Raw genomic sequence first — 14,489 nt, 5'->3', positions numbered from 1 at the left:
GTGGTTGGTAACGTGGTGCGGATCAGCTGCCGGTGGCGCGGCGCCGTGGCTGATCACGTGGTTCATCACGTGGCTCGTCACGTGACCAAGTTGCACTCAGCCAGCTGTAGCTATCGCGTCACTCCAGGTCCTCACTGTGCTTCACTCCACCCTCCCCCATTCCTCGCAGGTGCAGACTGCGGTGCGCAACGCGTACGTGCAGGCCATGATCCGGCGCAACCCTAACCGCTACTCGCGCGGGCGAGGCCTGTCGCAGAGCTACTCTACCTACTGCGAGGCGAGCTCCCTGGCGCCCGACCTGCACCCGCACGGTGGACACAAGGTGGCGCCGCTGCGCAAGACGCTGGGACCCGCCCGCCGCTACTCCGAGGTCCAGGTGGAGACGCTCGCCTCCATCGTGGCGCCACCGCACGCGCAGCCCGCCGTCAAGTGGGAGCGGAACTGCTACTTCTGAACAGTGACAACGCCCGCTTCCTACTTCACTTGGACGCCACAGCACCACTTCCTAACAGCTTCACCCGACAAAGGACTCTCCAGGCCGGCCTCACGAGCATCACGTAATGCGACGAGACGACCTCTAAATAAGGCATAAATGAGGTCATGCTGAAATCGCAGGATCGAATGCGCTTGTGGGCTCGGAGGATCAACACCATCGTCCTCCTAAGCAGACATTCCTGGTGAAGAGTGTGGTTCAGTGTCGTGGTGATAAACTCGTCCGTTCGATTCATGTACCATGAGCAGCCGCATAGTGGAGCGGCGTTTATATAATGAACATGAGAGAAAGCCCCGCGTTATGGGCAGCGGAAAATTTTAGGACCTGATTCGCACGTCACAACTATTATCAGCGACAGCTTGTTATTGTCTGCAGGTATATCGAAGGAGAGAAGAAGGCCCCTGAAATCTCTTCCCGATGTTCACATGCGAAAGCCGGGTGGCTTCTGTTTCTCTTATTAAGGCCCTCAACCCACCGCAGTGGTCCACAGCGACGTTGTGAACGTTCAAATTGTACGCGGTAGCTGCACGGTTCTATCTACAGTGCCACGGAGTACCCATCAATTTTTTAACAAGTAGAAGCTTTCCCTTTGCCTGATGATGAGCTCCTATAGCATGAAATTCTTGACCCAGCCTCGCGCAGACCAAACACGTAAAGGCGTGCACTCTGTGACAATGAAAATTAATTCAGCGTCATCATAATCACGATCCCCTATACAACCCAATCTCCTTCTTGTGATTGCATTTCAATATACCCAGAAGTTATCGCGCCACAACTGCAAGTTCATGTACGACCGAGAAATTATAGCAATTTAAGAAATGCAAAACTTTCCTGGACGCGTAAACCATCCGGCTGGCAAGGTTGTGCTTAACGAACTTAGGAGGGTAGATGTGTAGGCCAGTTGGTGAGACATCAGGAGGCTATACACCGCTATACATCCTCTCTCCTGCGTCTGCTGCGGTGTTTATCCTCCTCGTGCTTAACGAGCTTCTCGAGAACCTTTGCTCTGAACGCGACCCTCCTTCGCGTGCCTGTGAAGAAGAGGCCAGTCGGTTCCGTGTCACGACGCTCCAACGAGCCACAAACGTGGGCCTGCATCGAGGCTGCTTTAATGAAGCGTGCGCGGCCCTCCCAACAGCTTGCGTGCATGTTGACACTCTGTGTGGCGCGTGAAAGCTCGCCCTCGGATAATCCAAAAACGGCCGTAGTTTTTCAGTGCCCCTGAGAATGCATGTTGCTAGCAAAATGTGTTCATCTTTGCTCGAATTGGAGTTGCGCGATGCTAAAACCTTCCTGATCATGACCTTATGCCAGAGACGTCACGTGGAGCGTATACAGCCGTGTTGTAATTTACTGAAAAATTTGGGCGCGCATAGGTGAATACTAAAATTTTTCTTTCTCGAAGTAGCGCAATCTTGTGTTGAAGTCGAAGGTGGTGTTTTCACGGGTCAGGAATCTCTTATCTGCATAGTAATTTTTGTTTTTTAAGCATTTGATAGAGGCTACGGCAAGGTTTGGCTAGTGGCGTGACAGATATACATAGAAAAGCTCAAGCACTAACGTGACGCCATGTATAGAGGCGGCAAGGCACCCGTGATACAGCTGAAAAGACGCAGTACTTTGTACTTAACGCGTGTATCTTTTTTACACATATGAAGACCGTGCTTTAAAAAAAAAAGAACATGATGTGTGCACATGTCCCTGGTGGGTTAAAAAAACCTGTTCCATAACATTGTTACGTACCCTTCAAAGATAACTATCTATCTTCAGAGCACCGTGTCAAGCTACATGTAGTTCACAATCATTTGTACTCTGTCGAAGTGTTGTATTGTTTTGTGTGAGTGGAATACCCTATCCTGTGTGAGTGGAATATTTTTTCTGTTCGTTTTGATTTTGCCGCTCAGTAAAGAGCCCAGGCAATTAGATCAGCGCGTTCTGAACATTTTCTGTTTAAAATAGGCTCTATAGCGATGAATGTTTAATTTAAGTTTACAGATAATGATACCAGTAGTTGCAAGTACCATTATGGTTTCTAACGGTGGTAGTGCCGCTCAAGCGGTTTATTGAGCTCGCCCCATGCTTAGACGGATATTATTTATGTGCTGCCTCAAATATTATGATGGCGGTAATAATGCTAATAAACAAGCTGAATTACCTTTGTATTATGTAGGCGATTGATTGGCAGGTGTGTACCTGTTAAAAAAAGAAATGTACCTCTTACCAGCTCCCAAGAATGCCAGCGCTCTCTACTAAAAGCCTACAAAATATCTTTAATACCGCACGCCTTCTATTCTTAATTATAAAAACGAAAAGTTGAGAGAAAACGCAGACATTTTGACAAATGGCTGGTCATTTTGACTCTATTTTCTTCTGCTCCACCGAAACATGGAGTAAAACGGGCTGAACAATAGAGAAGAAAAGAGTCAGCGAGAGAAACGCGCGACGCCACCGCTCCACCAAACACGAGTGCAGCATCCAGAATGCACAATAAACTGCAACAATCAAGGCAACATAAGCACAAACGCCGTAATCTACAACCCACAACCTCTTCTGTGCCTCTTTTTTTATCATTCACATGTTTGTTTGTTTTTTTCGCTGTTTGAAATTTGTGTGCAAAACACGCAACTAACACGATAAGCCTTCATTGAATGTAACAAAAACTCAGGAAACGTCACTTGCACTAAACATTCCAACTGCCTCGTAAACAGCCTGCCTCCGCCTATTAGCCGCATATTAGCCGCCTATTAGGCTAAGTGTAAGCATTTTTTAAATGTTAAAGTAGTAACTATCCGGTTTGACTCCCGAACAAAATTAAGATCAGAGAACGACCGCGTCTTGAGATGCCTGATCCTTATGATGTCTTATGCAAACTCGCATTAGCCTCCGTTCTCTTGAGAGCTTAGTAGAACCGACTCGCCAAGAAAAGAGCCTTTGCTTGTCGTCCATCAGCTTTCACGCAGACATCAGGCCACAAGTGCGCCTTCGCGTTTCTCCGATTTCGAAATAAGCCCATAAACGGCGGCCGTTCAACCTATGAAACCTGCATAAAGCTCTCAACGGGAGCTGCTTACGACCTTCAGCGTTTCTGTGCGCTCACATCAGGCTGAACTTGTGAGAAGAGGAGCTTGGCTGTCTTAAGCAACAGCAAAAAAAAAAGAAAGAATCGTTTTGAAAGAGAGAATTCATGTCTCACTTTTCTTCGGCAAAACCGGGCTGTTAGCTGTCAGTCATCGTAAGGACTGTCGCGTGCCGTCGCCGTTACGCCACAAGAACAGAGATATAGAAAAAAAAATCAATTTCTCTGCGAAAAAATAAAACAGGAAAACGCGACAACTGCGAGCCTGTTTTTGGATAGTTTATTTTTATTCCTTTCAGTTTCATCCTCTTTATGTCTGGCTTTGCGTTGTTTCCAAGGAGATTAACGCTGACCAATTTGCCCAGTTTCTCATTTCTGCTTTTCTTAGACCCCTATTTGTTGCCGAAAAAGTCTTTGGGACCTTGTTACGGCGGGCTCTCGCTTAGCTGGCCGGCTCTGGCACGTGCTCCTAGAAACTAGAAGCTCTGCTGGCAAATTATCGACACGCCTGACTGTGTCGATGTAGATGGCTGTGCCTCCCCTTTGCACTCCATAAACACTGTGCACACACACAATGTACGTGCTCTTAGGCGGCCTAGTAGTGTTCGATCCAGCCACGCGTTGGCGCAAGCCGCGCTATCGAGCCGAACTAAGCCCAGACAGTTCGCCATTGACCCGTTGCTGTCGCTTCCGCGTACTTTGCGACGGTGTGGCGTCGGAGATCGATTTCCCCCATTATCGGAAATTAGGGGCCTTGAGGCGACTTTCTTGAATAAAGAGCAGTGCCCGTTCCTTGCTAGGCTTTCTTTTGTGAACGGTCTAATGGCGAGAGGGCGACACCTACTCATGCAAAAAGACAGAAAAAAAAAGAAATATAAGCAAGACTGAAAAAAAGTATCGAGATGTTAATGGGGAGTTCGGGAAAAGAGTGCAGGTTTTCAGAGAAACCAGAACACGGTGAATCAATCAAGCTTACAAGACCTACAGTCGAAGCCCCGCTTTTTTTTGACTGCGACAGCCTTACGTTCCAAGGTGTGAAATTTTCGCAATGCTGAATAATGAACAATTAATGGAATCGGGTATTCAGCAAAATGATAAGTCGTGATAAGGAAACTTCTCTCTGCGCCATGCCGCTAGGGCACTTCTTAGAATAACGGTTCAAATAAAGCAAGTGGAAGTTCGAGAAAAAAACGAACGACAAAAAATGTTTTCCTTTCTGCGTTGACGAAACGACGTTAATGTAATGTCGATCGTTGCTTTTGTGAAAGCTGCTCTTTTGTGGACCAGTTAATTTTTCCGCCGTCACTTACACTGTGCGCACTGCGTTGAAGTAGTCTTTAGGACTGCGCGATCAATTTTCTTTTGCATTTTAATGTTGCGTTCGGCAGCTCTTCATTACACAAAGTTGCGCGTGGTCTACTTGTTTCCAAAGACTCCAACGTAACACTTTTTTTTCGATAACTCAAGTCGGCTATTTTGTTTGCCATTGGAGTGTAGCCGCGTGATGAGAGTAACCTTCAAGAAACCAGGCGACAAGCTCTTAAAGAGACACGGAGGGCAAATTGAAGTTGGTCTGTACCTACTAGGTACGGCGTTCGAATCACAGAGACCAGTGCCAGCCGAAACGGAGCTTTTGTATGGTACAGAAAAGAGCAAAAAAGGAAACGAGTATCTCATCAATAGCCGATTTCGCAACTAAAATGCATGCGTAGAGAAAATTTTTCGCCATTGATCCTAGAAGCTACGTTACACCGCCATTCACTTCAAAATGATGGCAAGCTTCGTGTTTGCATTTCGTTTAGTGGGTCACGCGTTTAAGTTGAGTGCCGGGAAGATTTTTGCACCCAAATTCTCGATGATAAAGGCATCGTTTGCTGCTGTAAAAACGTCAACGTAGCCAGAAAGGGCTAGAAAATCAATTTCTGCTCAGAACAATATTGGAACGGAGTTCTCTTCAGAGGCCCTTGAAGAAAGTTCTTTTTAAAACTGCGTCGAGTTGCACAGGTTAGTAGAGACGTCATGGATGTGCAGCAGAAACCATCTAGTACCGCTTTACGAAGCAGGTAGATGCGGTTTTACTTAAAAGTTTATATTAAACAAAAACCGGCTGGCTGTCTGAAGAGCGAGAGTTCAAATAATGGTTGGTACCTCACGTAATCCTCACGTAAGCCATCCTAATTTCTTCATTCTTTTTAGAGTGCAAATCTTGGCAAAACCTTTTATTTTATGGCGCAACGTTGTGATGTTTTCACTCTTCTGATAAATGTTGGAAAAGAATTGTCATTGCTTATAGCAAAAAAAATGATTAAAAATCCTGGTCCTTCTCATTTTTGTTCGTGTTTCTCGAGGTATGATTTCATGTGTGCCTGAGAGTGCAAATCTTGCCAAAACCTTTTATTTTATGGCGCAACGTTGTGATGTTTTGACTTTTCTCATAATCGTTGGAAAAAAATTGTCATTGCGTATAGTAAAAAAATAATTAAAAACCCTGGCCTTTCTCATTTTTGTTCGCGTTCCTCGAGGTATGATTTCATGTTTGCCTGGGAGTGCAAATCTTGTCAAAACCTTTTATCTTATGGTGCAACGTAGTGATGTTTTCACTATTCTCATAATCGTTGGAAAAAATATTGTCATTGCGTATAGTAAAAAAAATGATTAAAAATCCTGGCCCTTCTCACTTTTGTTCGCATTTCTCGAGGCAAGATTTCATGTGTGCCTGAGAGTGCATTCTGGTTTACCGGTTCCTAGTGTTTCAAGTACTAGCCACGTGTCTGTTTCTGTATTCATACACTGTATGCCTTCTAATGCTTTCTTTCATGCCCATTTTTTTTCAGCTGCATAGCAGTCCTGCGTGCAATGCTTTAATTGCTTATGAATGAAAGTTGTTGTATGCCATTTCAAGATGTATATAGAAACATTGCTCCTCACCGTCCAAAGAACTGACCCTCTGTTATCTAAAAAAAAATTCACTGTACAGTATACCTTTGGTAGTAACAAGTGAAACCTTGTACTATGGGTTTTTTCTATAACCACTGTCGCAATGAAAGTAGTTTTTCGAAAACAGAATGTGTCGTTCATCTTTCCAGCTGTACAGTCAATTTTTCCGATTCTAACATTGTATGACTGTTGCCAGCTGTGTTCACGGCCACACGTGGCCTGCTAGTTGTGTCTATACCACGACCTTTCTGTTCCACGTAACGCATCACTAGCGTATGTAAATACGTCGTAGGTATCTCATAGCATCTTGTGTTAACACAACTCACCTGCTCAACTCAGGACGTGTCACACCATTTAAGTGCACGCGCGGAAGTGTATATATGTCGTTACGATCGTCTGCCTAATGTTGCCTAATTTTCTTTAGCGCATACTGTACCAAAAATGTTCTCCATGTGCATGAGTACCATAGCTTCTAAGGCATATTCTATTGCTAAATGTTTGTGTATGTAGAAAAAGGTTATCGTGATGTGCGAATAAAACCACGTAGGAAAATAAGTAGCTGCTCATGGTCACTTACTGGGATGACATATTCTCAATTCTGTGATCGTATGCAAGGGGAAATCAGGCCTTTTATATTCTTCTCGCATGAGAAGCCGGCTACTTAGCACGCAAGGAACTGGTCGCTTTCCACTACAACGCCTCTCATAGACCGCGTCGTTTTAGTGACTACTGTGGTTTATCTTCCAAGCATGTCAAGTTGTAGATAGATAGGTATATTAAGTGTGCCTGAGCAGGCAATTGGCTTATACGAGCGCACACTAAATAAATACAAAGCCATGGCGTGAACAGAGATAATACGGAAAAAATGATCACAAATACAATAATATTAATAATAAAAGAGAAAAACAAGCATAATAAATTGAACAATGAAAACAGCAAATTAGGCAAATATATCTGTGTCATAAAAAGTTGAATTATATTTTATATGCAAACGAGTCATTGGTGAAATGGCATGCATGTCAAGATAAAATGTATCACGGCATTTGGCGTGTTTTTTTTTCCTGAGGCACACGAGATCGCAGTGACATCAATAACTGATCACAGTCGACAGCGCCGAGCACAACTTTATGTAGAAAATGCATGTCACGCGCGAGTCGCCTGTCATGAAGTGTAGACATACCAAGGTCTGCTAGAAGAGAATCCTAGTCGTAGAAACGACGGTGCCCAATATATCTATCATAAAGGATTCGCACAAATTTCCGCTGAACATTTTCGATTTCATTGCCAGCGGTAACGGAGACACTATTCCAAGCCGCTGATGCAAACTCGAGGCGTGGCCTCACGAGAGCACAGTAAAGAGTGCGCAGACATTCGTATCTACGAAACTTTCTTGCTAAACGAGAAATAACACCCATAACACCAATATGTCTCAATGTGCGAGAGACTATCGACGAGACATGTAACCAAAAATCGAGGCTTGAGTCAAAAATAACACCGAGGTCTCGTGCATGGGCAGCACAAGATATTTGTCCGCCAAGAAGAGTATAATTATATATATTTGTGTCGAGTTTTCGAGGAAGAGACAAAAAGAAAGTTTTTTTAATTTTCAGTTTAAGCCTATTCATCAAGCACCATTTCTCGATGTTGCTAATGTCATCTTGCAAACTGCGACAGTCTTCCGAGGTCTCAATCTTACGGAATAATTTTAAATCATCGGCAAATAACAAAACCCTTGAGTTGACGTGTAGTGGCAAATCATTAATAAATGCTAAAAACAACAGCAGCCCCAAGTTGGAGGCCGGAGGCACTTCCGACGTTGATACAAACTCGTGAGACACACAGCCAGAAAATCTGACCACATTACGGCGGCTTCCAAGGTTGCTTTTGAGCCATTTGCAGTACATGAGACAGAGTACGTATTTTTCCATCATCGTCAGAAGTATCTCATGGAAAACAGTGTCAAAAGCTTTAGTCATGTCAAAGTAGATTGTGTCCACTTGACTGCGATTAAACACGTGAGGCCCACTATACCCGAGAAAGTTGCATAGATTCAATTCAACGGATCGTCCTTTAAAAAAAAAAAACCGTGCTGCAGAGGTGTTATCTTTTGTTTAAAATATGAGCTCATGCGTTCATGCATTACCGTTTCAATAACCATTGAAAAACCACAAAAAAGTGACATTGGTCGAAAATTATTCACATCACAAGCATCGCCAGACTTATATACAGGAACTACTGACAGTTTCCAAAGACAAGGAAAAACACCAGTGCGCAAAGATAAGTTGAACAAATACGTTAGAGCAAGACCAAAAATGTCTCTGCATCTTTGGTTATGAAGCTGGGAATTTCATCGACTCCTGTTGAACGTTTTGACTTCAGCTTCTGAATCGCCGACAAAACTTCATACTCAGCGACACTTTCAAGCGCTTATCAGTCAGGGCTGTCATCGAGGGTGATAACACCGGTTGTGTGGTCATGCCGCACAAAGCAAGAGCTAAAGTGCTCAGCGAAAGCTTGGCATACATCTTGCGGCTTGAAACAGACACTGTCACGTATCTGCAATAAGCTTTTTCACAATTTGTCTGCACAGTGAATATCTTTGGCACCAATACTCACTTGCTGATTTAACATGCCGTTTGTGATACCGGTGTTTCTTCTTTAAATAGTGTTTCAAATCACAAGAAAAGCAGCAGTGGAATCTAGACCCTCTCGGACGACACCACGTAACAAATTTTTTCATTGTTCCCTGTACAACTGATGTTAATAGCTCAACGCATGAGTCAACGTTCCCGATATCAAAGAATCGAGACCAGTCCTAGCTGTAAAGATTTTTTTTACAGCGTCAAATAATCGCCGTAAGCGTACCTGAATTTTTCTGGTTTCCATTGACGCGTTGGAAAAAAAAAGACAAAAAGAATGACAGAGTAAATGGAAAGCGGAAGTTATCTACTAAAGCAAGAGCATCGCTGCTCTTGCGCACCAAAAACAGGCATGGTCGATATAACTAGACCTAAAATATTGCCAGCTCAGTTATACGTCACGTTATCTTGACGTAACCTATGGAGGGTAACAAAATCAGAGAGACAACAGGTTTTTTCACGTACAGTGGTGAGCAGCCTTGTCTAGAGCGCGCCGACGGGGCTCTGCGGAGTACGTCAGCGCCATCTAACGTTAGGCTGTGGGATTGAGTTATGCGTCCCGTGCGCATGCTCGGCCAAAATAAAGCGGTGCCTGCTCGTGGGTTCTCGGCCTCATTTCCTCTCATTACTTGCGCTTCACGCCGCCAGGGTCGCGCTGAATATTATGTAACAGCGGCCGGGAAACAAACGCGTTTCGCACGAATCGCAAGGCGCCTAGGCAAGCAAGTGCAAGTGATATCGGGTGATCGCGCGTTTCAAAAGAAAGTGAGAGCGGATGATAGCGCGTTTAAAACACTCACCAGGCTAAGGGTGCGAGAATGGGGCTTGGTTGTTTCTTGTCCGTTTTCGTTTTGTCCATATAAGGTTAGCGCGTTACCACCACGCACCATGCTTTGCAGGCGTATTGTTTGATTGCGTGTCTGCGCTGTATTATCAGCTACAAGGGACGCTGCATTTGACATCCGTACAGATCTAGGAACTTGTTTTCAGAAACGGACGATCATCCGCTATCACTCGCGCTTGCTTTCCTGGTCGTCTCGTAACTCTCGTGGAACACGGGGGCATGGCGACGCACTGGCCACCGTCACAAATGCAGGCAGCGCGGCCCTGGCGGCCCGAAACGAACTCGCAAGGCGGTGGCTGGACAAGGAAGCGATGAGCAGGCATTCTTGTGTTTTTGCCACGCATGCGCACGGGACGCATAACTCAAAACCAGAGCCTAACATTAGATGGCGCTGACTTGCTCCGCAGAGCACCGTCGGCTCGCTCTAGACAGGGCTGCTCACCACTGTAGAGCTGCGCAGTCACTGATGGCCAAACCAGTTGCCCATTCGACTTTAGGAGGACTAAAATCCCCGTAAATATGAACCTTGTACTTCGAACAATAATTTTTTTCCCAAATATCCAAAAAATGATTCGTGAAAACGTTAAGATCTGAATTTGGAGGACAGTAATAACAGCCAACGAGACAGTGAGATTTGTCCCGTGTTGAAATTTCCAACCACACACATTCTTCGTCAGGTCTCCAGGTCTTTTCTTCTAAATGAACCCAATACAGTGCTGCACGCTATCAGAACTCCGCCACCGTATTTAACCCGGTCAGTGTAATTCCTGTCGGCTCTGATGACAGCATACTCATCTGAGAAATAAGAGCTGCTAGCACGTGATGAGTTTAGCCATGTTTCTGTCAAGCATATAATATACCAACATTGGTATGCATTCGCGATGAGCACTTCCCTTTTAGTTCGAAGTCCTCTCGTGTTTTGATAACATAACCTAATTTCCTGAGCCGTTTTCTGAAGTGGCTAGAGCACTGTTTGGGTTATCAAAGTGTCGGGAGGACCACAGGTTCCCAGAGAAGGGGCGAAACACGCAGCCGTCAGGACACACTTCGGGTTTGTTGGAAGTAAGTGCAAGTCAGTTGGAAGTAAGCGCTCGTGTTGTCCAGTCCTTCTTTGTCCCTGTTTTTTGCGCGTGTACATGATTGCAATGCACCAACTCGCCCAAAGGTGTGTGTTAACAAGATCTAACAAATGCTCATCAAGCGAGACATGGAAGGAGCAATACGTGTTGTACCTCAGTCTTGTGCACGTAATAACCTTGTCACCCACTATATCCCCCAGGAGTTCCTGTATGTCCGACGCTGTTGTAGTCGGGTCCAGGCGAGAAACAAATTGGTCTTTCTTTGCCGGCAGTTTGGGCGCCAGTATAAGCATCGACTGTTTAGCTGTGCGAGACGTCGCTCGAGGCCGGGATGGCTGGCTCACCGCTTTAGACGGGCGTGGCAGATGACTACGTTGGTGCTGAACAAGAGGCTGCGGAGGGATGCCAGAATTTAGGGTAGCGATGTTTGTGGCCACAGCAGACGCGTATTTCCGAGGTTCCCAAAAGTCGGAGAGCAAACAGTCATCCTGTTTGGCGGTATGCACCAGAACGGATGCACTCAAGCCATTCACAGCCTCACGCAGGAGCACATTTTCCGCTCGAAGCTGTCGCACCTCACCCGCCAACGCATCCATTCGACTGGCCACAGTCTGCATAAGCTGAACAACGCTCGACGAAGCGCTGATACCAGCCGCGCTCCGAAGATCGAGGGACAGCGCAGGTACTACCTTGTGGGGCGCGTCTGGGCGGCCGGTGTTGCCGGTGTTGCAGATAAGCTCTGCCGACTAAGGGTCGTGCCGCTTCCCACACTGAACGAATTTGTACTTGCTATATCCCTCGGCTTGTTCGTTGAGGCATTTGCAATGAAAACGCTGCCGGCAAGAAGTGCACGGCAAAAACTGCTGCCTACTACGAATGGGCTGGGAGCAGCGCGCTCATGCGTCTGCTTCGGGCGCCATCAAGCGCGACAAGTGACACAGGTGTTTGCAGGTTCTGTATGCTAATACCGAATTCCTTGCTTTCTCGTTGTTTATTTCATTATGATCGGTTTCGACGGAAAACTATTGCACCACATTTTATACCTACCGCTTTCGGCTTTTGTTTCATACAACTCCTTTCCAGGTTCCAAATGCACGGACTCTTGTATAGGGCCAAGGGTCCCTTAAACTACTCGTATGTATTTTTTGTCCATTGGCCTAATCGTTTCCGGCACTAGGAAATAGAAGTAGTTTATTCATAGCGGTGAAGACCATGGCCGCTGTAGTGGCTCAGTGGTTATGGCGCTTGGCTGCTGACCCGAACGACGTGGGTTCGATCGTGGCCGCGGCGGTCGCATTTCGATGGAGGCGAAATTCTAGAGGCCCGTGTACTGTGCGATGTCAATAAACGTTAAACAACCCCAGGTGGTCGAAATTATCGGACCCCAGCACTACGGCGTTCCTTATAGCCTGTGTCGCAAGGGGACGTTAATAACAATAATTGGTTTTTGGGGGAAAGGAAATGGCGCAGTATCTGTCTCATATATCGTTGGACACCTGAACCGCGCCGTAAGGGAAGGGTAAAGGAGGGAGTGAAAGCAGAAAGGAAGAGAGAGGTGCTGTAGTAAAGGGCTCCGGAATAATTTCTACCACCTGGGGATCTTTAACGTGCACTGACATCGCACAGCACACGGGCGCCTTAGCGTTTTTCCTCCTTAAAAACGCAGCAGCCGCGGTCGGGTTCGAACCCGGGTACTCCGGATCAGTAGCCGAGCGCCCTAACCACTGAGCCACCGCGGCGGGGCGGACGTTAAACCCCACAAAACCAAACCACCAACAACCATTTTGCGATACGGCCAGAAATCACTAAATAATTGCAGATGTTCGCGCAAATCACAGCGCAGGGTCTTCTAACAGTCGATAATGTCAGTTCACGATGCCACAATCCTTGCTGTTATGATGTCATCTTTTCTGCTGTGACGAGGCTCTTGCATCTCTCTGCGTGCGGGAATCCTAACTATACGTCTATTTTTAGACCGCGCTAAGCCTAGCGCTCATTTTACGCAAATGTTTTCACAAAGAAGCTTCCTTTGTGCGCCCTGAGCATCGACTACGCCAAGGTTGGATGGCTTGTTTACTACCAAACTCGATCGATCCTTCAGCGCCTTCGCCAAGATTCAAGCGCACTGATGAGACAAGTTTACGGAGTGGCGCAATAAAGAACTCTTCTGGTGTCATGGAGCTTTCAGGACCCAAGTTCTTTGAAAAGGAATAGACAGAGATGAAGTGTTACCTTTAATATTCAAGGGCTTGGCTACTATTTTAGGAAACTGACTCAGCTTTGTCTAGCTGCACGCTCAAGAAACCTGCCTCCTATTCTCTCAGTCAAAGCGTATTTAGGGGAATTTGCGTGCAGTATAGAAAAACGGTCCTGACGTTATTGCTGTTATTTTATTCGGCACTTCACGGAGCATTCGCCCAGAGCTTCGGAGCAATATATAAAGCTGGCAGGTTTTGAGAGGCAGACTTTGAGCACATCAGTGCACTAAAATTGGGAGCTTATAACACGACAGTGCAAAGGCTCCCATTCTGCTTGAAAATCAGGCGTCGTGGTCGTCTGCGTTGGCGTTATCAGCGAAAAATCACCGGAGAAGCAACCAAAATGTCCCACCTAGTTTCGCGTGAGCTTGTGACGTCATCAGAACCTGCCTACTTGATTGTGATTTAACTAACCACCGGGGCAGGTGGCTCCCCTCATGAAAGTGTATAAGAATATAAGCACATCCTGAATCTTCTTTCCTTTCCCACACGCATAAAGTTTTCACGTTTGTAATTATTTTTAATTAATACACTGCATTAAATCCTCCAGTCATTCTGACAGAATTTTGCCTACACTTCGCTCCACATTCTCCAGCTGCCTGAGCTGAGGCGCATAAAATGGGCCGTGTATTTTTCGCAAAGTAAATTATGGAGCCTAGATTTGGCAATAAATGAGTTGAATGAGTCGCAATAAATGATTAATCAAGAAGCTTTACTACCGCTTCTGACAACAGATAACTCATCATTTTGCCTGGAGCAGTCATTTCTTTTGAGTGATCAATTGTTTGTTATATTAGTGCCGATAACCTCTGCTGTGTTCTAAGTGCTCCTGTCGCTTACCTTGCGTTCTGAAAAATACCCGAGCTTGCTTTTGGTTTTTACCATTCAGCAGATTTTGCTATTTCTTATTGAATAGAACTGTTATGCGAGCTTAACTTAAAGTACTTGCGTACTTTTTGTTAGTGCTTCTCAATTTTTTATTTAAAAATGCCGGATACATAATGACGAGTTCTAGATCTTGAATGGGTTCGATAAATAAATATATAAATGAATAAAAATGTTGCATTGTGATGTGGGCGAGAAAAAACTCTACAGGATCAAAAATAGCAAACCGCGCCATCACACGGAGCGGTAGCTATAGTAGGATACAACTCAAAAAAGAG

The 14,489-nt window shown here is 45.5% G+C and overlaps 1 protein-coding gene across 1 annotated transcript in view; it reads left to right on the top strand.

The window, feature by feature from the left end:
• The window catches only part of LOC144125787 (corticotropin-releasing factor receptor 1-like), a 175,200-nt gene extending 168,904 nt beyond the window's left edge, over window positions 1-6,296 (top strand). Inside the window, exon 11 of the mRNA XM_077659494.1 lies at window positions 170-6,296. Within this exon, the coding sequence (XP_077515620.1) occupies window positions 170-454 (285 nt within the window). The 3' untranslated portion in view covers window positions 455-6,296. The remainder of the gene's footprint in view (window positions 1-169) is intronic.
• Window positions 6,297-14,489: the final 8,193 nt, after the last annotated feature.

Source organism: Amblyomma americanum, chromosome 3 (genome assembly GCF_052857255.1).
Source record: "Amblyomma americanum isolate KBUSLIRL-KWMA chromosome 3, ASM5285725v1, whole genome shotgun sequence".
Lineage (NCBI taxonomy): Eukaryota > Metazoa > Arthropoda > Arachnida > Ixodida > Ixodidae > Amblyomma > Amblyomma americanum.
Note: the sequence above shows the minus strand (reverse complement) of the source record. Positions and strands in the feature narration are given on the sequence as shown.